General features: G+C 43.5%; 1 protein-coding gene across 5 annotated transcripts in view; it reads right to left on the bottom strand.

Moving 5' to 3' along the window:
• Positions 1 to 26,590, bottom strand: part of TTC39B (tetratricopeptide repeat domain 39B) — a 194,702-nt gene that overhangs the window by 137,029 nt on the left and 31,083 nt on the right. For 3 of the 5 annotated variants that reach the window (XM_055092105.2, XM_055092106.2, XM_055092104.1), the window contains exon 2: positions 1,325 to 1,599. In XM_055092105.2, coding sequence (XP_054948080.1) covers positions 1,325 to 1,599 — 275 coding nt within the window. Of the gene's footprint in view, positions 1 to 919; positions 1,187 to 1,324; positions 1,600 to 26,590 lie in introns of those variants that run through there. The other 2 variants (XM_003822619.4, XM_063594485.1) reach the window with 2 other exon arrangements.

The raw sequence follows: 26,590 nt of genomic DNA, 5'->3' as shown, positions 1-26,590 counted from the left end.
TTCAAGTCAGGTAAGATGGCAGCAACAGCAGCTGTGGGTGCTGGCTGCTGCTGGAGCCTCGGTCTCAACTTCAAGAGCAGGGAGAGCGCTGTCTCTGGAGTTGCCAGGTGCTGAAATGAATAGTCAATAAATCAACAGGTCCGGCGCGCTAGCCCCTGGGTGCTCAGGCCCGGGCGCGCCACGACTGAAGGAGTGGCTAATTACTCAAACACAGTTGAAACCAAAGGAGGCCGGAGTCGGTTCTCAAAGTGGTTTCCCTCCGGCCACCACCGACTCTGAGGACCTGCTAGGGGAAGTGTCCCGGCCCCGTGGAGGGAGAGGGAAGCACCACAGCCTGGGCTGCGGCTCTGGCCCTCTAGCCCCAGCCCCTGGCAGCCCTGCCCTGCTGTCGCGGCAGGTACCCCTCTACTCATTGTTCCTCAGGCTGCCCCCTCTTTTCATCAATCGTAAGCCTTTCGGTTCTGCCACCAGGAAACTTCCATAGAAGGTGAGATTCCCAGGTCGAGGGATGATTCCACGAACACCCAGAGAGCCAGTGCCAGGACTTCAGGGTCAGACTTCGTAAAGCCCAGGCGTCGCTGGGCCGGCCCGGAACAGCTCAGAGCTGCGGGTCCTATAGTCCCGCGCCCTCACGCCCATCCAAGTGCTGGCAGGACGTGGGTCCTCCATCCCCACGACTCGCGGGGCCGGCGCTCCGAACCTCGGCAGTGCGTCCGCTCCGCGCGCCGCAGAGACCCTCCTAGCTCCAGCGGGGACAGACCTACCAAGGCCGGGCGCCCCCACCCGGCGCCCGCCAGCCCACCCCAGAGAGGGGACCAAGGGGGCGGGGCCTCGGCCGTCCTAGCCGGGCTCACTCTTCTCTCCCGGACTCCTGTCCAGGGCTTCAGGGGCCGGGCCCACAATCCCCATCGGATCGTACCTCGTCCGCTTCCAGCTCCGCTCGGCTGCCTAAGAGCGCCATATTCCTCCTCTGGCTGCTGCCACCCAAAAACCAAGCAGGGAACTCAGAGCCGACTCCTGCTCTCGGCTCTGGGATCAGCCCAGCGCAAAGCAGGGCAAAAGGGGACGGCCCGGCGCTCCCTCCGGGTCTCGGGCGGAGCCTGAGTGCAGCTACTCGATTTCCCCGCCCCCGGAGCCGGCAGGCCAGCACAGCATCCATTTCCTCCCCGGACGCCGCGCCGCTGGCCGGGCCACTTGCCCGGCCCCCAGCAGGCTCGCCCCGCCCGCCCCCAGCGGGCGGCAGCCCCGCCCAAGTGGGTGGAGTCACCTCCCAGATAAAGTTTCCCGGTCTGGCACGCCCTCTGGGAGGGTTTCCTAAGGTTACCTGCCGTCTGTTCTCTGCGGTGGCTGGGCACACCTGGAAAGAAGCTAGAGAGCGCGGGGATGACGAAGCCAAGGTCAAAGCAGCGCCCCACCTGGGGTCCGTAGAAGCATCCACCTGGTCTTTGGTCCGGTGCCAGTCCTTTTCCCTCGCCAGGTGGCCACCGCATCTCGCAGATGGTGTGGCCTGAGGGCAGCCTTGGGTCACGGTCACTGGTCCCCGAGAGGCCTCTGACACACCACCCACCTGGACAGTAGGTGGAAGGACTCTGTTTGCTTCTGTGTTCAAAAAATAGAAAAAAACGCGGGACAGAGATTTATACATATTGGAACTCCTCTACTTCCCCCTACCCGGACAGTGTATTCTCCCCATAGCATCCTGTATTTTGTAACTCCAAACATAGGTGTATAATTCGTGCTTGAACTATAAACTCCATGGGGGTAGGATGCTATCTGTCCTCTTCAAGACTGTATCCCCAACACCCAGAACAGTGTCTTGCACATCGTAGGTGCTCAACAGATATTTGTTGGCTGAGTTTAGAAACTGAACCTTGCTTCTGACATGTAAAATAACTGGAAAATTAAAAGCTAGATCTTTAAGAGTTTGGGGGAGAGAGGTCAGATTTACTTTACATACAGAAAAATGCACCAAGTTAAATGTGTGATTCAATGACAAGTGTTTACAAAACATCCCAATCATAATATAGAACATCCTGAAAAGTTTTCTGTGACCCTTTGCTGTCAATTTCCTACCTCCACTCCCTAGCCTCTGTCAATCACTGATCTGCTATCAACATCGATTTGCCTTCTCTAGAATTTCATACAAATTTAATTAGAGCATGTGGTCTTCCATGTCTGGCTCATGAAAGGCTATTTAATAGACATCCAATGATAACTATAAAAACAGCTAATAGTTCTTGAGTCCTTACTATGTGCCAGGACTCTACTGAACCTCTTGCATATAGTATTTCATTTATTCTTCATAACCCCATAAAGTAGGGTGCTGTTCTCTTTCAGATGAGTAAACTGAGGCTCAGAGAGTTCAAGTAATATGCCTGAGGCCAGACAGCAGTTAAGTAAGTAGGGATGCCAGAATCTGAACCCCAGCAGTCTGACTCTAGGGCCTAGCTGATAACCATTGCTTTGTACTGTACTGGCTCTAGCAACCCTCCCTCTCTTTCTTTCTGTGTCAGTAGAGCAGTTGTCTGTACAAGTCCATTACATACATTTTCAGTGAGTCACTTTGCATCCTTAATACTTGCTGTACAATTTTAATGGCTTGGCATGTACTTTTGTACTAGAATAATAAAATGGTTTCTACACCAGAAACATTGAAAAAATGGGTTAGATCGTGCGATGGTTGCTCAACTCTCTGAATTGTCTAAAAATCCTTGAATTGTGTACTTACAATAGGTGGAACTTGTGATTATGTAAATTATATCTTAGTAAAGCTGTTTTAAAAAAACTAGCTGACACAGGCTAGGTGTGGTGGCTCACGCCTGTATGGGATTACAGCACTGGGAGACTGAGGAAGGAGGCTAACTTGAGTTTAGGAGTTCGAGACTAGCCTGAGCAACATAGCAACATAGCAAGACCCAATTTCTAAATAATAATACTTTTTTTTTTTGAGAGACAGTTTCACTCTCATCTCCCAGGCTGGAGTGCAATGGCTCGATCTTGGCTCACTGCAACCTCCGCCTCCTTGGTTCCCACGAATCTGTAAATTGCTTAGAAGGAGGCACTATCTTATTCATCAGTGCAGATACTCAATAAAAAAGCTCCGGGTGCAGTGGCTCATGCCTGTAATCCCAACACTTTGGGAGACCGAGGCGAGCGGATCACGAGGTCAGAAGTTCGAGACCAGCCTTACCGACATGGTGAAACCCAGTCTCTACTAAAAATACAAAAATTAGCTGGGCATGGTGGTATGCGCCTATAATCCCAGCTACTGAGGAGACTGAAGCAGGAGAATTGCTTGAACCCGGAAGGCAGAGGTTGCAGTGAGCCAAGATCGTGCCATTGCACTCCAGCCTGGTGAAAAGAGTGAAACTCCATCTCAAAAATAATAATAATAATAATACTTTTATTATTTAGAACACATGCTCCGAACACTTAGAATCAGATGGACCAGAAGAGACATAGAGTTTGTTTAATTCCAATACCCTTGAAAGTTCCCATTCCTTCCCAGACCCCCCAACCCACTCCTACCTCCTCCTATGTTTCACTTTCTGAGGCTAGGATTCCTGTCCAGGTCCAGATTCTACTCTGTATTACTCATGCATCGTTCTGTTTTTCAAAGTTCATTGTTTCCTGAATTGATAGCACATCCTTTTGACATGAAGCCATCTCACTGGTAGCTTCTTCTCCCATATGCTGTTATTCTGCCTTTGGAATTTCAACTCTTCAAATTTTGAAGAGATCCAAACAAACTTGGCTCTAATTAGTGACAGAATTATGTTATAATGAAAATCGAGTATAATTTTTCAAAAATCTATACTTATAATTGAAGCTTGACTGGTGTTTTTGTTGTTGAATTTTTTACATATCAGGGATCAAATCTGAAGTCTCGTATGTTTTAAATTCACGGCAGGAGATAAGGAACATTCATGTTTCAATTATAAACACTGAATGAATAAATGTATTCTAGCCACTGGAACGTCTAATCAAATTTGCTTTGCTCAGGGCAGCTGTCAGCTTTGCCTATACAAGAGTGATTTTATCATGAATCACAAATATAAAAGTTTTTCCTCAAAGAACAATTAGAATGGATTTGTTGTTACACAGAATTCCCCTTGAAAGTTTGCTGACAATGTTATACTCTAGCAGTCAAGTGAGATTACTCAGATATTCCATATCCCAGAAGTAATTAGCATAGAGATCAAGCAAGAGGGTATCTGAATCATTTCATTTTGAAGCCACACCTACTGGGAGCTGTTTGTGTTTCAAAATAAATCTAATATTGTAAACAATCTAATCTTCAGTATTCCTGAACATGTTACCTTTAGCTGATAGTTTTTTGCTGGTACTTGATTTAAGTGAAAATTGAATCTTCATGATTTGTGTGGTAGGAGAAGCTCAAATCCATGAAATAAGTGCTCATTGTAAATCATGTGTTTGTCAATGACTTTGTCTCACATTCTTGTCTTAGCTCTTCAAGGAAAACATCCCCTTCTAAAGCAGTCCCTCCCTCTCAGTCACACTCTACCACATCCTCCTGCTGGATGTATAGCACTGTTCACTACCTGGAACTTTCTTGTTCATTTGCTTACTGGTTTATGAGTATGTCCTTCAACAATGGCACCTCACACACACCATAATACAAGCTCCATGAGGGAAGGAACTTTGTGTTTTGTGTCTACAGCAAAAACCCGAATGCCCAACACATAATGACTACTTAATAAATGGCTATTGAGTGAATGAATGAAAGTATAAAAAGTTCATAGTACATTAAGCATTATTGTTTAGACCTAGCAGCCAATGTTTTAGCATAATCCAGTAATAATGAGGGAGATTTAAAGAATGCAAATCACGTGTAGTCTAAAATGTAAATTGTTTCCTAGGGTAATGTAACAGGCATGAAGATTATCTTTAATGCCTACTGAGTTTTTCAAAGTTACATAAGAGCTAAGCACTTAGAGGTCCCTCAGTGACCTAAAGAAGAATAATTCACCTCCCTGGGAGAGGTTGCGATGCTAAGGGGAAAAACCTCATCATTTAGTGGAAGCTGAAATCTTCCCTTCAGAATATCCTTTTTCCAGGCACTTGGGGCTGGGTAAACATTTATTTTGCCCCACCTATTAGTTGTTTGTTAACTTTTTTGATATATATATATATATATATATATACATACACACACATATATATACACGCACACACATATATATACACACACAGCAAAATATATATTATATATATATAATCTTTCCAATTGCCTTCCTGTTGATTTTCATATCTCTTTAAATTTGATTAATATCGTTTTTTCAGACAAAGAAAGTAAAACCCAAAGAAGAGAGCAACAACATGAAGAGTAACTTTGGCAATATGCAATCTCAGGGCAGAGTGTCAAAGATTTAAAAACCAGACCAAGCAGGCATGGAGGTACACCAGTAGTCCCAGCTACTCTGGAGGCTAAGGCATGAGGAGGATAACTTGAGTCTAAGAGTTTGAGTCCAGCCTGGGCAATATATCAAGACCCTCATCTGAAAGGAAGAAAGAAAGAAAGAGAGAAGGGGAGGAAGAAAGACAGAAAGAGAGAGGAGATAGAGAAAAGAAAGAAGAGAGAAAGAGAGAGACAGAGACAAAAGAAAAGCAATATCAATAAAAATAAACAGGTAATTGGCAGCTTGTTGCCACCTGCTGTTCATTCTCCCATAGCTCCATCCATAGGAGCACCTGCCTAGCTGAAAGACTACATTTCTCAGGACTCCTTTGCAATTAGGAATGGCCAGTGTAACTAAATTCTGGCCAATGAAATTCATTTGACATCCAGGAAGGCTCTTTGAAGGAAAATGACTCAACTAGGGCATGTGCCCTTTTGCCATTATTCCAGTGAACATATGAATAATAAGAAAGCAAAACAGACTTATTGCTGATATTAAGAAAGTTGCAGTAGTCTGATCTAACCAGCCACAACATTCTCTTAACCCAAAGCCTAATCCAGAGCAAAGCTTTAACTCTTCAATTCTATGAAGGCTGAGAGAGGTGAGAAGGCTGTAGAAGAAAAGTGGCAAGCTAGCAGAGGTTGGTTCATGATGTTTAAGGAAAGAAGCCATCTCCAAAACATAAAAGTACAAGATGAGGCAGTGAGTATTGATGAAGAAGCTGCAGCAAGTTATCCAAAAGATCTAGCTCAGATCATTGATGAAGTTGGCTACACTAAACAAAAGATTTTCAGTGTAGACAAAACAGCCTTCTATTGGAAGAAGATGCCACATAGAATTTTCGTGGCTAGAGAGGAGAAGTCAAGGCCTGACTTCAAAGCTTCAAAGAATAGGCCGACTCTCTCATTAGAGACTAATGCAACTGATGACTTTAAATTGAAGCCAATGCTCATTTACCATTCAAAAAATACCAAGTCCCAGCCCGGCGCAGTGGCTCACGCCTGTAATCCCAGCACTTTGGGAGGCCAAGGCAGGCAGATCATGAGGTCAAGAGATTGAGACTATCCTGGCCAACATGGTGAATCCCTGTCTCTACTAAAAATATAAAAATTAGCTGAGGGTGGTGGTGCGTGCCTGTAGTCCCAGCTACTCAGGAGGCCGAGGCAGGAGAATCGCTTGAACCCGGGAGATGGCAGTTGCAGTGAGCCGAGACTGTGCCACTGCACTCCACCCTGGCAACAGAGCAACACTCCATCTCAAAAAAAAAAAAAAATACCAAGGCCCTTAAAAGTTATATTAAATCTACTCTGCCAGTGCTCTATAAATGAAACAACAAAACTTGGATGATGGCACATCCGTTTACAGAATTGTTTACTGAATATTTTAGGATCACTGTTGAGACCTATTGCTCAGAAAAAAGATTCATTTCAAAATATTGCTCATTGACAATGCAGCTAGTTACCCAAGAATTCTGATGGAAATGTACAAGGAAATTAATGTTGTTTTCATGCCCACTAGCAAAAAATCCATTCTGCAGTCCATGAATCAAGGTGTAATTTTAACTTTCAAGACTTAGTATTTAAGAAATACATTTCATAAGGCTATAGGTTCCATAGATAGTGATTCCTCTGATGGATCTGGTAAAGGTATATTGAGAACCCATAAAGGATTCACTATCCTAGATGCCATTAAGAACATTTATAATTCATGGGAGGAGGTCAAAATATCAACATTAACAGGAGTTTAGAAGAAGTTGACTCCAGTCCTCATGGATGACTTTGAGGGGTTCAAGATTTCAGTGGAGGAAGTCACTGCAGTTGTGGAAGAAATAGCAAGAGAAGTAGAATCAGAAGTGGAACCTGAAGATGTGAGTAAATTGCTACACTCTCATGATGAAAATTGAATGGATAAGGTGGTGTTTTTTTTGGTTGGTTTTGTTTTGTTTTGTTTTGTTTGTTTTGTTTTAGAGATAGGGTCTCACTCTGTCACCTAGGCTGGAGTACAGCAGCATAATCATAGCTCACTACAGGCTCAGACTCCTGGGCTCTAACAATCCTCCCACCTCAACTTCCCAAGTAGCTAGGACAACCAGCAAGCACCACACCCAACTGATTTTTTTCCTGTAGAGATGAGATCTCACTATGTTGCCCAGACCAGTCTTAAACTCCTGGCTTTAAGCAATTCTCCTCTGTTTTAGTCCGTTTTCACACTGCTGTAATGACATGCCGGAGACTAGGTAATTTATAAAGGAAAGAGGTTTGACTCACAGTTCCGCATGGTTGGGAAGGCCTCAGGAAACTTACAATCATGGCAGAAGGGGAAGCAAGCACATCTTACATGGCAGCAGGCAAGAGAGTAAGCGTGTGTAGGAAGAGGAATAGTCAAACACTTACAAAACCATCAGATCTTGTGAGAACTCACTCACTGTCACAAGAATAGCATGGGGAAACCTCCCTCATGATCCAGTCATGTCCCAACAGGTCCCTCCCTCAACATGTGGGGATTGTGGGGATTTTCGGGATTACAATTTGAGATGAGATTTGGGTGGGGACACAGAGCCAAACCACGTCATCCTTCCTCAGCCACCCAAAGCACTGGGATTACAGGTGTGAGCCACCATGCGTAACCTGGAATTGTTTCTTATGGATGAGCAAAAACAGGGTTTTCTTGAGATGAATGTACTCCTGGTGAAGATGCTATGAACACTGTTGAAATGACATCAGCTAATTTAGAATATTACATCAACTTACTTGACAAAGCAACAGGGTTTAGGAGGATTGACTGCCATTTTGAAAGAAGTTCCACTGTGGGTAAAATGCTATCAAACAGCATGGTATGCTACAGAGAAATCTTTCTTAAAGAGTTAACTGATACCAGGCATGGTGGTTCACGGCTGTAATCCCAGCAGTTTGGGAGGCTGAGGCGGGCAGATCACCTGAGGTCAGGAGTTCAAGACCAGCCTGGCCAACATGGTGAAACCCTGTCTCTACTAAAAATACAAAAAATTAGCCAGGCGTGGTGGCACATGCCTGTAATCCCAATCCCAACTACTTGGGAGGCTGAGGCAGGAAAATCACTTGAACTCAGCAGGCAGAGGTTGCAGTGAGCCAAGATTGCACCATTGCACTCCAGCCTGGGTAACAAGAGCAAAACTCCATCTCAAAAAAAAAAAAAAAAGTTAACTGGTATAGCAGATTTCATTGTTGTCTTATTTGACTAAGTTGCTGTGGCCTCCCCAGCCTTCAGCAATGACCACCCTGACTAGTCAGCAGCCATCAACAACAGGGAAACCTCTTCCACCAGCAAAAAGATTACAAGTCACTGAAGGCTCAGATGGTTGTTAGCACTGTTTAACAATAAAGTATTTTTTAACAAAAGTACATACATTTTTAAGACATAATGCTATTGCATATTTAGTAGACTAGAGTGTAGTATAAAGTTATCTTCTATATGCGCTGGTTAATCAACAACTTCGTGGGACTTACTTCATTGAAATATGTACTTTATTACAGTGGTCTGGAACCAAACCTGCGATATCTCCAAGGCATGCCTTTATGTACCGCCTCTATCCTGAGGAGACCTCCCCAGGTCTCTGATTCTGTTGTGCCTTTTATTCTGGCATCTTTCTTCTCATATTGCTAGGATCTTTTTATTGTCCCACAAATCCAAATATTCTCTACTTTTTGGAGGATACTAGCATCTTTTAAAAATGATATTCTCATTGTATTTCCTGCATAGTTTAATAAACCAGTAATTATTTTGACCATCTTCAGCAATTCTACTCTCATTGCCTCTTTTAGGCCTAGCATTTACAACACTTCTGATTGGGCACTTTGGGTTTATATTAAGCAGCTCCTAAATTCACCTACCTATAGAAGGAGTCACAGATACAAACTTTTGTAAGAGTTACTCATAGTAACATTTATATTCTAAAATCATTAGCTGGGTGTGATGGCACGTGCCTGTAGTCCCCGCCACCTTGGAGGCTGAGACGGGAGGCTTGCTTGAGCCTATCAGTTTGAAGGGCTGCAGTGAGTTATGGTCACATGACTGCCCTCCAGCCTGGGTGACAGAGTGAGACCCTGTCTAAAAAAAAAACAAAAAACAAACAAACAAAAAATCAGTTATGACTCAGCACTATAATGATTAGTTCTAAGTGTCTCTAAAAAACAATGGTTCGTTGCCGGGCGCGGTGGCTCACGCCTGTAATCCTAGCACTTTGGGAGGCCGAGGCAGGCGGATCATGAGGTCAGGAGATCAAGACCATCCAGGTTAACACGGTGAAACCCCGTCTCTACTAAAAACACACAAAAAAAAATTAGCCAGGCGTGGTGGCGGGCGCCTGTAGTCCCAGCTACTCAGGAGGCTGAGGCAGGAGAATGGCGTGAACCCTGGAGAAGGAGCTTGCAGTGAGCCGAGATCGCGCCACTGCACTCCAGCCTGGGTGACAGAGCGAGACTCTGTCTCAAAAAAAAAAAAAAACAATGGTTCGCAAGCTTGAACACACACCTGGAACTCGTTAAAACACAGATTTTTGGCTCCAATCCCCAGGGTCTCCAATTAGGTCAGTCTGAGGTAGGCCCCACTTGCTGCTGCTGCTGCTGCTGCCGCTATGCAATCACGTTTTGAGAACCACTGCTCTAAATCATGGCAAGCGATTTGCACCCTTTCAAGCATAAGCAGCCTACCTGGCTTCCAGATGTAGCCCATCAACTACGAGTTCAGGAGGAAAGACTAGAAAAGTACTTTTGTGTTGTGCTATGGTTTGAATGTTTGTGTCCCCCTAAAATTCATGTTGGAACCTAATGCTCGATGTGAAAGGATTAAGAAGTGGGGCCTTTGGGGAAATGATTAAGTCATAAGTCACGAAGTCTCCATTTTTATGAATGGGAGTAGTGCTCTTATAAAAGAGGTTGAAGGGAGCTGCCTTGCCCCTTCTACCATTTGAGGACACAAAAGTAACCACCTCTAAAGCAGACGGTGGGCCTTTACCAGACACTGAATCTGTTAGCACTTTCACCTTGGCCTTCCGAGCTTCCAGAACTGTGAGAAATAAATTTCGATTATTTATAAATTAGCTAGTCTATTTTATTTTGTTATAGCAGCCTTCACGGACTGAGACATGTTGCTACTTAGCACATGTGGTCTAACCTAAATGAAAAGCTGTAACAATTTTTCCCTTGGTATTTTTCCATCAATAAGGAAAAAAAATCTAAGCACTGATCTTAGGAGCAGTTTAGGGAGGGTCAGAATCTTGTAGCCTCCAGCTGCATGACTCCTAAACCATAATTTCTAATCTTGTGGCTAATGTTAATCCTACAAAAGCAACCTAGTCCCCAGACAAGAAGGAGGTCGGTTTTGGGAAACAGCTTTTGTCATCTTTGTTTTAAACTATAAATTAAGTTCCTCCCAAAGTTAGTTCAACCTAAATCCCAAAGTGCTGGGATTACAGGCATGGGCCACTGTGCCTGGTTAAAGTGAAACAATTTATGTGACTTTTTTTCATGTGACTCAATAAAACCACTTTATTTTCATAAAATTTTATTTTGTCTGATTGACTGATAAATATACGTAAAGCTTGATTCTTACTGCCCCAAGCCACAGCCTGACTCCACACAGATAACAGACCATCAGTAATAAAGCCGCATCTCCTAGTCCTTGAGACCTGGGTTTCTGACCTTGAACAGTTTACTTCCATTCTTTTCATGTCCTGTGTGTGTGTGTGTAATATAGAATGAGGGGTTAACATATATAACCTTCCATATCTTAAAGACTTTGGTTCTGGGATTCTAGAGATTAGACTGAAGGAAGACCTTCTTGATCCACAATTATAATGGAAACTGGGATGTGGTGACTGGAATTAGCCAAGAAGATGATTTAACACATTCCTAAAATGACAGATATCTTAAGTAATTTCCCCCAAATGTCATGCTAGCTACTGTGTTGGGAAGAGAAGTCTTTTTTTTTTTGAGACAGAGTCTCGCTCTGTCGCCCAGGCTGGAGTGCAGTGGCACAACCTCTGCTCACTACAGCCTCCACCTCCTGGGCTCAGGTGATCCTCCTATCTCAGACTCCTGAGCAGCTGGTACCCATAGGCATGTCCACTACAGCCTGCTAATTTTTGTATTTTTTGTAAAGATGAGATCTTGGTATGTTGATCAGGCTGGTCTCAAACTCCTGATATAACTGCCCAAGGGGTTCACCTTGCCCACTGCCTAGACAGAACCAATTTATCAAGACAACGGAACTGAGATAGAGAGTTATTCACACAGAGCCAGCTGTGTGGGAGGCCAGAGTTTTATTATTCCTCAAATCAGTCTCCCTGGGCATTCAGGGAGCAGAGTTTTTAAGGAAAACTTGGTGGGTGGGGGTAAGCCAGTAAGCCGGGAGTGCTGATTAGTCAGAAATGAAATCGTAGGGAGTCTTCAGGCTACACGTGAGGCCCATAATCACATGTAATCATAGCTGTCTTCCTGCACTGAGTCAGTTCCTGGGTCGGGGCCACAAGATCAGATGAGCCAGTTTATCAATCTGGGTGGTACCAGCTAATTCATCAAGTGCAAGGTCTGCAAAATATCTCAAGCACTGATTTTAGGAGCAGTTTAGGTAGGTTCAGAATCTTGTAGCCTCCAGCTATATGACTCCTAAACCTTAATTTCTAATCTTGTGGCTAAAGTTAGTCCTACAAAGGCAACCTAGTCCCCAGGCAAAAAGGAGGTCAGCTTTGGGAAAGGGCTGTTGTCATCTTTGTTTTAAACTATAAATTAAGTTTCTCCCAAAGTTAGTTCAACCTACTCCCAGGAATGAACAAGGACAGCTTGGAGGTTAGAAGCAAGATACGGAGTCAGCTAAGTTAGATCTCTTTCACTGTCTCAGTCATAATTTTGCAAAGGCGGTTTCAATGGGCTCAAGCAATCCACCTGCCTCAGCCTCCCAAAGTGCTGGGATGACAGGCATGAGCCATGCACTTGGTGGGAAGACATAAGGTGAAACATATTTATTTATTTATTTATTTATTTATTTATTTATTAGGGATGGAGTCTCGCTCTGTCACCCAGGCTGGAGTACAGTGGCGCAATCTCAGCTCACTGCAGTTCAAGCGATTCTCCTGCCTCAGCCTCCCCAGTAGCTGGGATTACAGGCATGTGCCACATTACCTGGCTACTTTTTTGTATATTTACTAGAGATGGGGTTTCACCATGTTGGCCAGGCTGGTCTTGAACTCCTGACCTCAAGTGATCTGCCCACCACAGCCTCCCATAGTGCTGGGATTACAGGCATGAGCCACTGTGCCTGGTTAAAGTGAAACAATTTATGATGTTCTATATACTTTATACCATGTACATACATTAATGTCTTTTTTTTTTTTTTTTTTTTTGAGACGGAGTTTTGCTGTTGTTGCCCAGGCTAGAGTGCAATGGTGTGATCTCGGCTCAGGCAACCTCTGCCTCCCAGGTTCAACTGATTCTCCTGCCTCAGCCTACCTAGTAGCTGGGATTACAGGCATGCATCACCACGCCTGGCTAATTTTATATTTTTAGTAGAGATGGGGTTTCTCCATGTTGGTCAGGCTGGTCTTGAACTCCCTACCTCAGGTGATCCGCCCGCCTTGGCCTCCCAAAATGCTGGGATTACAGGGGTGAGCCACTGTGTCCAGCCATTAATGTCTTTTTTAAGTTTCTGGCTAACTCGAATTTCCCTATTAGTTTCCCAGCAGAGAGATTTATCTGGAAACACATTTAAAAGTTGGAAAGTAGACACCAGGTTGATGGGCCTCACATGTGGCCTGAGAGTCTCTGATCTGGCTCAGCAGTTACTGCTGGGCTCAGAAGAGTGTCATTTCTGTATGGATGATCTGTTTTATTATTTTCTTAGCACTTTTACAACAATCCTGTGAGATAGGCAGGGCTTACATCTTACAGAAGAGGAAACTAAGGATGCAAGATGTTACATGACTGCCAAAAGTCATTACTGAGTGAGGATAAACATGTTAAGACCCTTTTATGAAGGATATTTTATAAAGGATATAACCTTGGTCTGGAGATCATTTTTATTTTCCTTTATTTTAAAGATAGGGTCTTGCTCTGCTGCCTAGGCTAGAGTGCAGTGGCACAACTCTAGCTCACTCTAACCTAGAACTCCAGGGCTCAAGCGACCCTCCTGCCTCAGTCTCCTGAGTAACTGGGACTACAGGCATGCATCACCACATTCAGCTAATTTTTTTTCTTTTTTTTTTTCGAGACAGAGTCTTGCTCTGTCACCCAGGCTGGAGTGCAGTGGCGCTAACTCGGCTCACTGCAACTTCTGCTTCCTGAATTCAAGTGATTCTCCTGCCTCAGCCTCCCGAGTAGCTAGGACTACAGGCACCTGCCACAACGCCTGGCTAATTTTTTGTATTTTTAGTAGAGGTGGGGTTTCGCCATATTGGCCAGGCTGGTCTCGAACTCCTGATCTTGTGATCCGCCTGACTCAGGCTCCCAAAGTGCTAGGATTACAGGCGTGAGCCACTACACCCAGCCTTTTTTTTTTTTTTTTTTTTTTTTAGCAGATACAGGGTCTCACTATGTTGCCCAGGCTGGTGTCAAACTCCTGTCCTCAAGTGATCCTCCCTCCTTGGCTTCCCAAAGTGGTAGTATTACAGACGTGAGCCATTGTGCCCAGACTGGAGTTTTTTTTTTTTTTTTTTTTGGAGAGACTAGGAAAAATATAGATACCCTCAAAGCTATCTAGTACAACAGACATATCCCAGAAGCTTGTGAGCTTCTTCTCTACCACTCACCTCCCACCGGAACTTAGTTTGTTTTGTCATTATAAGGCAGTTCTTTTTTTTTTTTTTTTTTTTTTGAGACAGAATTTCGCTCTTGTTGCCCAGGGTGGAGTGCAATGGCACAATTTTGGCTTACCGCAACCTCTGCCTCCCGGGTTCAAGCAATTCTCCTGCCTCAGCCTCCCAAGAAGCTGGGATTACAGGTGTGTGCCATCACACTCGGCTAATTTTGTATTTTTAGTATAGACGGGGTTTCGCCACGTTGGCCAGGCTGGTTTCAAATCCCTGACCTCAGGTGATCTGCCCTCCTTGGCCTCCCAAAGTGCTGGGATTATAGGCATGAGCCACCACACCTGGCCAAGGCACTGCTAAGATCTTTGAAGCCATAAACTCCTAGTGGACTGAAAATTTCTTTTTGTGGCACTGCTGACACACAGGGAATCTATAAAAATCATAGATGTTGTACTGTGAAGAAGGCAGAAAAGTTCATCAAATACCAAAGCATTCTTTGGAAGAAAAGATAAAAAACGTTTAGTATGTGCAAAAAGGATAGAAAACCTATATTAAAGAGAAGAAAGATCTCAAATAAATAACTTAACATTCTGCCTTAAGGAGCTACAAAAAGAAGACTGAACTAAACCAAAGCTAGCGAAGGAAGGAAATGATAAAGATAAGTGTAGAGAGAAATAAAATCATAAATACAATATAAAGAAAATCAATCAAACCAAGAGCTGATTATTTGAAAAGATCAACAAAAGTGACAAATCTCTAGTTAGTCTAAGATGAAAAAGAGAAACAACTCAAATTATTAAAATCAGAAATGAAAGTGGGAACATTACTAATGACCTCGCAGAAATACAATTATAAAAGGATACTATGGGCCAGGCGTGGTGGCTCACGCCTGTAATCCCAGCACTTTGGGAGGCCAAGGTGGGTGGATCACGAGGTCAGGGGACCAAGACCATCCTGGCTAACACGATGAAACCCTGTCTCTACTAAAAACACAAAAAAATTAGCCAGATGTGGTGGCAGGCATCTGTAGTCCCAGCTACTTGGGAGGCTGAGGCTGAGGCAGGAGAATGGCGTGAACCCAGGAGGTTGAGCTTGCAGTGAGCCGAGATCGTGCCACTGCACTCGAGCCTGGGCGACACAGCGAGACTCCATCTCAAAAAAAAAAAAAAAAAAGGATACTACGAACAATGGTACATCAACAAACTAGAAAACCTAGGTCAGTGTTTTGTACACAGAAAGCTACAAAACATTGCTGAAAGAAATTAAAGAAGACCTAAATAAATGGAAAGATATCCTATGCTCATAAATTGGAAGACTTAATATTATTAAAGTGTCAGAACTCCTCAAAGTGACCTACAGATTCAATGCAATCTCTATCAAAATCCCAATGGCCTATTTATGCAGAAATGGAAAAGCTAATATCAAAATTCATATGGAATTGCAAAGGGCCTTCAATAGCCAAAACAAATGATATGGTTTGGCTGTGTTCCCACCCAAATCTCGTCTTGAATTGTAGTTCCCTTAATCCCCACGTGTTGTGGGAGGGACCAGGTGGAGATAATTGAATCCTGGGTGTAGTTTGCCCCATCCTGTTCTCATGATAGTGAGTTAGTTCTCACAAGAGCTGATTGTTTGTTTGTTTTGAGACGGAGTCTCACACTGTCGTCTGGGCTGGTGTGCAGTGGTGCCATCTCAGCTCACTGCAACCTCTGCCTTATGAGTTCAAGTGATTCTCCTGCCTCAGCCTCCCAAGTAGCTAGGATTATAGGCATCTGCCACCATGCCTGGCTAGTTTTTTTGTTTGTTTGTTTTGTTTTGTTTTATTATCATTTTATTTTTAGTAGAGACAGGGTTTCACTATGTTGGCCAGGCTGGTCTCGAACTCCTGACCTCGTGATCTGCCTGCCTCAGCCTCCCAAAGTGTTGGGATTGCAGGTGTGAGCCACCGCGCCTGGCTGAACTGATTGTTTTATGAGGGGCTTCCCCCTTCTCTGGGCATCATTCTTCTTGCTGCCACCATTTGAAGAAGGACATGTTTCTTTCCCCTTCCACCATGATTGTATGTTTGCTGAGGCCTCCCCAGCCCTGCAAAACTGTGAGTCAATTAAACCTCTTTCCTTTATAAATTACCTAGTCTCAGGTATGTCCTTATAGCAGCATGAAAACAGACTAATACAGTAAATTGGTACCAGGCAGTGGGGTGCTGCTGTAAAGATATCTGAAAATGTGGAAGCAACTTTGGAACTGGGTAACAGGCAGAGGTTGGAACAGTTTGGAGGGCTCAGAAGAAGATAGGAAAATGTGGGAAAGTTTGGAACTTCCTAGAGATTTGTTGAATGGCTTTGACTAAAATGCTGATAGTGATACAGATAATAAAGTCCAAGCGGAGGTGGTCTCAGACGGAGATGAGGAACTTTTTGGGAAATGGAGTAAAGGTCACTCTTGCTATGCAAAGAGACTGGCAGCATTTTGCCCCTACCCTAGAGATCTGTGGAACTTTGAACTTGGGAGAGATAATTTAGGATATCTGGCAGAAGAAATTTTTAAGCAGCAGACTCCAACAGGAAGCAGAGCATAAAAATTTGAAAAATTTGAAGCCTGACAATGCAGTAGAAAAGAAAAATCCATTTTCTGGGGAGAAATTCAATCCAGCTGCAGAAATTTGCATAAGCAACGAGGAGCCAAATGCTAATCACCAAGACAATCGGAAAAATGTCTCCAGGGCACGTCAGAGCCCTTCGCAGTAGCCCTTCCCATCACAGACCCAGAGACCTAGGAGGGAAAAATGGTTTCTTGGGTTGGGTCCAGGACCCCCCTACTGTGTGCATCACTTGGTGCCCTGCCATTCCAGCCATGACTAAAAGGAGCCAGGGTACAGTTCAGGCCATGGCTTCAGAGGGTGCAAGCCCTAAGCCTTGGCAGCTTCCACATGGTGTTGGGCCTGCGGGTGCACAGAAGACAAGAATTGAGGTTTGGAAACTTCTGCCTAGATTTCAGAGGACGTATGAAAATGCCTGGATGTCAAGGCAGAAGGTTGCTGCAAGGCTGGAGCCCTCATGGAGAACCTCGGCTAGGACAGTCCACAAGGGAAATGTGGGGTCAGAACCCCCACACAGAGTCCCCACTGAGGCACTGGCTAGTAGAGCTGTGAGAAGAGGGCCACCATCCTCCAGAATCTAGAATGGTAGATCCACTGACAGCTTGTGCCATGAGCCTGGAAAAGCCACAGACACTCAATGCCAGCCTGTGAAAGCAGCCAGGAGGGAGGCTGTACCCTGCAAAGCTATAGGGGCAGAGTTGCCCAAGGCCATGAGAGCCCACCTCTGGCATCAGTGTGCCCTGGATGTAAGACATGGAGTAAAAGGAAATCATTTTGGAATTTTAAGGTTTAATGACTGCCTCATTGAATTTTGGACTTGCATGGGGCTTGTAGCCCCTTCATTTTGGCCAATTTCTCCCATTTGAAATAGGGTGAATTTACCCAATGCCTGTACTCCCATTGTATCTGGGAAGTAACTAATTTGTTTTTGATATTACAGGCTCACAGGCAGAAGGGACTTGCCTTGTCTCAGATGAGACTTTGGGCTTGAACTTTTGAGTTAATGCTGGAATGACTTAAGATTTTAGGGGACTGTTGGAAAGGCACTATTGTGTTTTGAAATGTGAGGACATGAGATCTGGAAGGGGCCAGGGATGGAATGATATGATTTGGCTGTGTCCCCACCCAAATCTTACCTTGAATTGTAATTCCCATAATCCCCACATCTCATGGAAGGGACCAGGTAGAGAAAATTGAATGCTGGGGGCAATTTACCCCATTCTGTTCTCATGATAGTGAGTTCTCACAAGATCTAATGGTTTTATAAGGGGCCTCCCCTTTCACTGGGCACTGATTCTTCTTCTCCTTGCTGCTACCATGTGAAGAAGGATGTGTTTGCTTCCCCTTTCACCATGATTGTAAGTTTCCTGAAGCCTCCCCAGCCCTGCAGAAGTGTAAGTCAATTAAACCTCTTTCCTTTATAAATTACCCAGTCTCAGGTATGTCCTTATAGCAGTGTGAGAATAGACAAATACAACAATCATGAAAAAGAAGAACAAAGTTGGAGGACTCATATTTTCTGATTTCAAAACATACTACAAAGCTGTAGTCATCAAAACATTGTGGTGTTGGCATAGAGATTGACATAAAGACCAATGAAATAGAATTGAGAGCCAAAAAATAAACCTATACATCTAAGGCCAATTGATTTTTGACAAGCGTGCCAAGACCATTTAATGGAGAAAGAATAGTCTCTTCAATAAATGGTACAGGGACAATTGGACATTTACATCAAAAGAATGAAGTTGGACCACTAACAACAACATACATAAAAATTAACTAAAAATGCATCAAAGACCTAAAAGTAAAAGCTAAAATTATAATATCCTAAGAAGAAAACATGGGGCATATCTTCAGAACCTTGGATTTCACAGCTTCTTAGGTATGACACCAAAAGCATGAGCAATAAAGAAAAAATAAATTGGACCTAATCAAAATTTAAAACTGGGCATAGTGGTTCACACCTATAATCCCAACACTTTGGGAGGCTAAGGCTGGATGACTGCTCAAGCAGAGGAGTTTGAGACCAGCCTGGACAATATAGCAAGATGCTGTCTCTACAAAAAAAAATTAAAAATTATTCATGGGCCGGTGCAGTGGCTCATGCCTGTAATCCCAGCATTTTGGGAGGCCAAGGCAGGTGGATCATGAAGTCAGGAGATCGAGACCACCCTGGCTAACATGGTGAAATCTCGTCTCTACTAAAAAAAATACAAAAAACTAGCCAGGCATGGTGGCAGGTGCCTGTAGTCCCAGCTACTCAGGAGGCTAAGGCAGGAGAATGGCGTGAACCTGGGAGATGGAGCTTGCAGTAAGCCGAGATCATGCCACTGCACTCCAGCCTGGGCGACAGAGTGAGACTCCATCCCAAAAAATAAATAAATAAATTTATTAATCATTCATGGTGGCAAGTGCCTAGAGTCCCAGCTACTTGGGAGGAACACATGAGCCCAGGAGTTCAAGGTTACAGTGAGCTATGATTGTGCCACTGCATTCCAGGATAGGTGACAGAACAAGACTCTGTCTCAAAAAAAAAAAAAAATTAAAATTTTAAAACTTTAGTACATCAAAGAACACTACCTAGAAAGTGAACAGAAAACCTATTAAATGGCAAAAATAATTTCAGAGCCAGTGCAGTGGCTCACACCAATAGTCCCAGCTACTCATGAGGCTAAGTTGAGAGAATTGCTTGAGCCCCAAAGTTTGAGTCCAGCCTGGGCAATATAGTGAGATTCCTGGCTCTAAAATAAATACAATAAAATAAAAATTTGTTTAAATTATTTATAAACCATACATCTGATAAAGGTCTAATATCTGAAATATTTTTTTTTTAGCTCTTACAACTGGACAACAATTAGACAACCCAATTCAATAACAAGATAGAACATGAATAGACATTTCTCCAAAGAAGCTGTACATGGCTAACAAGCACATGAAAAAGTGTTCTACGAAGTCATGTCTCTCACAACACGGATGGCACTGGAGGCTGTTGTCCTAAACAAATCAATGCAGGAAAAGAAAACCAAAAACCGCATGTTCTCACTTATAAGTGGAAGCTAAACATTGAGTATACATGGACACAAAGGCAAGAACGATAGACACCAGGGCCTACTTGAGGGTGGAGGGTGGGAGGACGGTGAGGATTGAAAATCTACCTAACAGGTACTATGCTTATTACCCGGATGACTAAATAATCCGTATACAAAACACCCATGACACACAATTTACCTATTGTATTAGTCCTTTTCATGCAGCTAATAAAGACATACCAGAGACTGTGCAATTTACAAAAGAAAGAGGTTTAACTGGACTCACACTTCCATGTGGCTGGGGAGGCCTCACATTCATGGCAGAAGGCAAGGAGGAGCAAGTCACGTCTTACGTGGATGGCAGCAGGTAAACAGAGAGCTTGTGCAGAGAAACTTCCATTTTTAAAACCATCAGATCTCGTAAGACTCATTCACTATCACGAGAATAGTGCAGGAAAGACCTGCCCCTATAATTCAATCACCTCCCACCGGCTTTCTCCCACAACACGTTGGAATTGTGAGAGTTACAATTCAAGATGAGATTTGAGTGGGGACACAGCCAAACAATATAATTCTGCCCCTGGCCCCTCCCAAATCCCATGTTCTCACATTTCAAAACCAATGATGCCTTCCCAACAGTCCCCCAAAGTCTTAACTCATTTCAGCATTAACTCAAAAGTCCACAGTTCAGCATCTCATCTGAGACAAGGCAAGTTCCTTCCTCATATGAGCCTGTAAAATCAAAAGCAAGGGGATGAGTGTGGTAGCTCATGCCTGTAATCCCAGCACCTTGGGAGGCCAAGGCAGGTGAATCACCTGAGGTCAGGAATTTGAGACCAGCCTGACCAACATGGAGAAGCCCCATCTCTACTAAAACTACAAAATTAGCCAGGCGTGGTGGTGCATGCCTGTAATCCCAGCTACTGGGGAGGCTGAGGACAGAGAATCATTTGAACCCAGGAGGCGGAGGTTGCAGTGAGCCAAGATCATGCCATTGCACTCCAGCCTGGGCAACAAGAGCAAAACCCCATCTCAAAAATAAATAAATAAATAAAAATCAAAAGCAAGTTAGTTACTTCCTAGATACAATGGGGGTACAGGCATTGGGTAAATACACCCATTTCAAATCGGAGAAATTGGCCAAAACGAAGGGGCTACAAGCCCCATGCAAGCCTGAGATTCAGCGAGGCAGTCAAATCTTAAAGCTCCAAAATGATCTCCTTTGACTCCATGTCTCACATCCAGGTTACGCTGATGCAAGAAGTAGGTTCCCATGGTCTTGGGCAGCTCCGCCCTGTGGGTTTGCAGGGTACAGCCGTCCTCCTGGCTGCTAAATAAAAGTTGGTAGGAAAAAGAGGAACAAAAAAAAGAAAAGATGTTCTAGATTATTAGTCTTTAGAGAAATGCAAATTAAAGCCACAATGAGATAGCATTTCACACCCATGAGAATGGCTATAATTTTTTTAAATGAAAAATAAGTGTTGGCAAGAATGTAGAGAAATTGGATTCATCATACGTTGCTGCTGGGAATGTAAAATGGTACGGCCACTATGGATAACACTCTGGTGGTTCTTCAATTACTTAAACATAGAATTACGATATGACTCAGCAATTCTGCTCCTAAGTATATATCCAAAAGAATTGAAATCAGATATTCAAACAAATACTTATACAGGAATGTTAATAGCAGCACTATTCACAAAAGCCAAAAGGTGGAAAAAAAACAAATATTCTTCAACAGATGAATGGATAAACAAACGTGGCATATTCATACAATGGAATCTTATTCAGCCATAAAATAAAACTGATAACATGCTACAAACATGTTTTGAATGAACTTCAAAAACATTATGTGAAGCAAAAGGTCACATCTTGCATGATTTCATTTATATGAAATATCCAGAATAGGTAAATTCATAAAGGCAGCAAGAAGATTAGTGGTTGCTTGGGCTGGGGGAGAGTGGAAATGAGGAGTGACTATTTAATAGTATAGAGTCTCTTTTGAGGGTGATGAAAATGTTTTAGAGCTTTTAATAGATAAAAAGCAATGATTGCACAACATTGTAAATGTACTAAATGCCTCAGAACTATATCATTTTAAATGGTTAATTTTATGTTACATTAATTACCCCTAAATTAAAAAAAAAAAAAAAAAGACAAATTGGACTTGCTTCTATATTTTCAGAAAGGCAACTGTCTTCTCTTCCCAGATCCAGTAACAAGATACAAGACTACATGGAACCTCCGTGCTTTCAGAAAACACCTGCGGCTGGGCGCGGTGGCTCACGCCTGTAATCCCAGCACTTTGGGAGGCCGAGGCAGGCGCATCACCTGAGGTCGGGAGTTCGTGACCAGCCTGACCAACATGGAGAAATCCCGTCTCTACTAAAAACACAAAATTAGCCCGGCATGGTGGCACATGTGTGTAATCCCAGCTACTCGGGAGGCTGAGGCAGGAAAATCGCTTGAACCCGGGAGGTGGAGCTTCCAGTGAGCCAAGATGGCACCACTGCACCCCAGCCTGGGCAACAAGAGCGAAACTCCGTCTCAAAAAAAAAAAAAAAAAAAAAAAAAAACCCACTTCCCTACATGTATAAAAAATGACTTCATTGATTTAGCAACTACTCTGTGGAGCTGATATTCAGCTCAAACCACTATTATGGATTACACTGGTGCTGAAATGCAGGGATATTTCTGACTGCCTGAGCATTTTTTTATGCCTGTGCTATACTGGGGTTAAATACTTGACATCAGCCTGGTCACTCTGTGTCAGGCTCTGTTCTGAGCACTGAGGATATGGTAATGAACAAATCAGACAAAACTCCCAGCCCTCCTGAAGTTTACATGCCAGTGGGGGATGAGAGAAAAGAAACAATGAAAAAGTAATTGTAGCATGTTAGATATAGATGAGTTCTAAGGAGAAAAACAAATAGAAAAGGGGATAAGAACTGTTAGAAATTATGTTCCCAGTCATGGCAGAGGAGCTCCTATGACACTAATCCTGCTGCAGGCAACAACTGTAAATTCTGGACCAAAAAAAAAAAAAAAAAGCAGGCCGGGCGCGGTGGCTCACGCCTGTGATCCCAGCACTTTGGGAGGCCGAGGCGGGCGGATCACGAGGTCAGGAGATCGAGACCACGCTGGCTAACATGGTGAAACGCCGTCTCTACTAAATATACCAAAAAAAATTAGCCGGGTGTGGGGGCGGGCGCCTCTAGTCCCAGCTACTCGGGAGGCTGAGGCAGGAGAATGGCGTGAACCTGGGAGGAGGAGCTTGCAGTGAGCAGAGATTACGCCACTGCACTCCAGCCTGGGTGACAGAGCGAGACTCTGTCTCAAAAAAAAAAAAAAAAAAAACCCCCAAAAGCAACCAGACTGGAGAGAGACCCAAAAAAGGCAGATTCTGAGGGGTTTGAGAGCTGTGCACCAAGGCACAGACCAGGTGCAGTTTATTAGTTCAAAGAATCCAAGGACAGAGTTCAGAGAAACCATAGCAGCTGGAAATTGAGAAGAGAAATCCAGGAAAAGGGAGAGGTAGAGAGGAGAAGCTTCAACTTCTCTGGGTATTACCCTTTCGCTGAACCTGGCTGACGTCTGAACCAGGTACATATGCCAACTCCAAGCTGCCCAGATAAGGTTAAAATAACCAAACTAAAATTCTGCCACTCACTGCAAGGAAAAAAGTGAAACTGTTGTGTTCAGCCAAGGCAACCAACTGATTTAAAAAATAAAAATAAAAAACAATACTATTCAGAGGCTCTAAAAGAATCCAACTCAAACTCTGGTGTGTTAAAAGCTATCTTCCTACCTACTGCACCTTACCTCTTTACAATCTATTTAATCTCTTTTTAAGCTTTGTTAGATGGGAATGAGAAAATTAGCACATCTTTCTGGAAAACACTCTAGCAAAAAGTAACAAGAGTTTAAAATTGTTTGTACCTTTTATCCTTCCTGGGACAAGAGGACACCTTTACAAATTCACATCTTGCTTTTAGGTAAGTAAAGGAAGGGCAGAGAACTTTTCTTGTATCTGCTTCCTCTCAATTGCCTTCAGCTCAAAATAATCTTCATGCCAAAGTGGCATATTTTGGGTTTGCATATTCTGCTACTCTTAAGTTTTTAATCATAGCACTATTTTTCATTTGTAAAATTGCATATTACCTACGAGATAGGGAAAGATTTAAAAGTTTCATAAAATGCTATGTTGGAAAGGCTTATTGTTGATATTGAGTTATTTGTTGTTGTTGTTGTTGTTGTTGTTGTTGTTGTTGAGACAGGATCTCACTCTGTCAACCAGACTGGAGTGCAGTGGCATGAACACAGCTCAGTGCAGCCTCAACCTCCTGGGCTAAAGTGATCCTCCCACCTCAGCCTCCCATATAGCTGGGACCACAGACATGTGCCATTACACCTGGCTAAATTTTTAAATTTTTTCTAGAGATGGGGTCTTGCCCACACCAGTCTTGAACCCCTAGACTCAAGCAATCCTCCCATCTCAGCCTCCCCAAGTGCTGGGATTACAGGTGTGAGCCACTCTGTCTGACCGATACTGAGCTTTTCATTGCAACAATTCTAATGAGGGCGATTTAGCAATAATCAACCAGAATTACAAATTTCCTGCGATTCCACATCTGGGAACTTATCCTACAAATATACTCACATATATGTGAAACTACCTATGTGCAAGGTTACTCATTGCAGTGATATTTGTAACAATGCAAATTTGGGAACTACTGAAACCATCCATCAATGAGGGATTGGTGGCCAGGTGTGGTAGTTTGTGCCTGTAATCCCAGCACTTTGGGAAGCCAAGACTGATGGATGGCTTGAGTTCAGGAATTCAAGACCAGCCTGGGCAACATGGTGAAAGCCCATCTCTACAAACAAAGTACAAAAATTAGCTGGGCATGGTGGTGCATGCCTGTAATCCCAGCTACTTGAGAGGCTGAGGTGGGAGGCTCGCTTGAGCCTGGGAGGTGGAGGTTGTGGTGAGCCGAGATCGGCCACTGCACTCCAACCTGGGTGACAGCATGAGACCACATCTCAAAAAAAAAAAAAAAAAAAAAAAAAAAAAGAATTGTTGATACTACAAAACAATGGAGTATTATTATTCAGCCTTAAAAAATAAAAATAAAAATGCCAGGTGCAGTGGCTCACGCCCATAATCCCGACACTTTGGGAGGCTGAGGCAGGCAAATCGCCTGAGCTCTGGAGTTCGAGACCAGCCTGAGCAACATAGTGAGACCACCGTCTCTACAAAAAATACAAAAAAAATTAGCCAGGCATGGTGGTGCATGCCTGTAGTCCCAGCTACTCGGGAGGCTGAGGCATGAGAATCACTTGAACCCAGGAGGCGGAGATTGCAGAGAGCCGAGATGGCACCACTGCACTCCAGCCTGGGGGTCAGAGCGAGACTCCATCTCAAAAAAAAAAAAAAATTAAATTAAAAAATAATAAAAATAAGGATTCTCCTTAAGTACTAACATTGAATCATTGCCAAGATATATAAAGTAAAATAGGCAAGGCACAGAACAGTATTAATTGTTCCCTATTATTCTTTCTCCCTTCTTCCAAAAGTTTCAGCCAGACACATGACCATCAGGAGTAGACTACATTTTCCAGTGTCCCTTGCAGCTAAGAGTGGCTATGTGATTGAAATCTCCTCAGTGAGATATGAGCAAAACTATTATGTGGCAGCTTCCAGGTCCCTTCCTTAGACAGAGGTATTATGTGGCCTTTGTTTCTCCATTGGACACATTCTTCATTGGATATACTCCATCCTGCTCCCTGGAAAGCAGTTCTCTCATCCTGGTTCATGATTGAACTGGAAGAAAACCAAGTCCCTTTTGGAGCTCACACACATCACAACTCTGGACCACTCTTGGAATTTCACATGACAGTGATATAATCATCTTTTTTAAACCATTGTTATTTGGGGTTTCAGTTATTTGAAGCTGAACCCAGACCTATCTCTTACACAAGTATAAATTTTGCAAGACTTATATCTGGCTAAATTGCCTGCAGAAAGATTGTGTCAATTTGTGCTGCAATAAGTGCTACATAAATGTGTACAGAGCTTTTTTTTGCCACACTGTACCATCTCCTGGATACCAGATGCCAACTGCTCGCTGAATCTAGAGACAGGTAAAAAGAATCTACAAATGTGACCTGGATGCCAGGACAGGCAGAGGCACCAGTACCAGCAAGAAGCTTCAGAAATAGAGTAGTTATTAAAATGACCATTTGCAGTGAGAAAATAAATCACTACAAACTACCAACTACCAGAGGCTTGGAGATTCAGGTCCCTTACTTGTGACATCTCTTTAGGCAATTTATCATAAATGCTTTTATATGGATGCATCCTGCTTACAATCTGGCTTCCCCTTCCGCTTAGGTCACCCTTTAACTCTCTGTAAGTCCCAGCACCCACAGAATCCGAGCAAGTGAAGGACCAGGAATTTTAAACCTCAGTAAAGTCCATCGTGCTGTTAACGTTAATCTGCCCTGAGCAGACACACCTTGTAAATACTCTGAGAATAAGGTTCAAAGTACCAAGGGCACTTGAGGAGGACATGGCTTTGCTTCAGTCAGGGAAGATTTCCTAGAAAAGTTAATGCTTAACAGAAGCCAACAAAGAAATGAGTGAAAAACGGAAGAGGAACTAGGATTTCTGCCCAGTTGGGAATTTTGGTGTTTACAAAACACCATTGAAACACTTACTCAATTATCATCTTCCTCCTGGAAAGACAGAAGTCTTCCCTAT

This window comes from Pan paniscus, chromosome 11, assembly GCF_029289425.2.
Source record: "Pan paniscus chromosome 11, NHGRI_mPanPan1-v2.0_pri, whole genome shotgun sequence".
NCBI lineage: Eukaryota > Metazoa > Chordata > Mammalia > Primates > Hominidae > Pan > Pan paniscus.
This window is presented reverse-complemented; position numbering and strand designations above follow the sequence as displayed.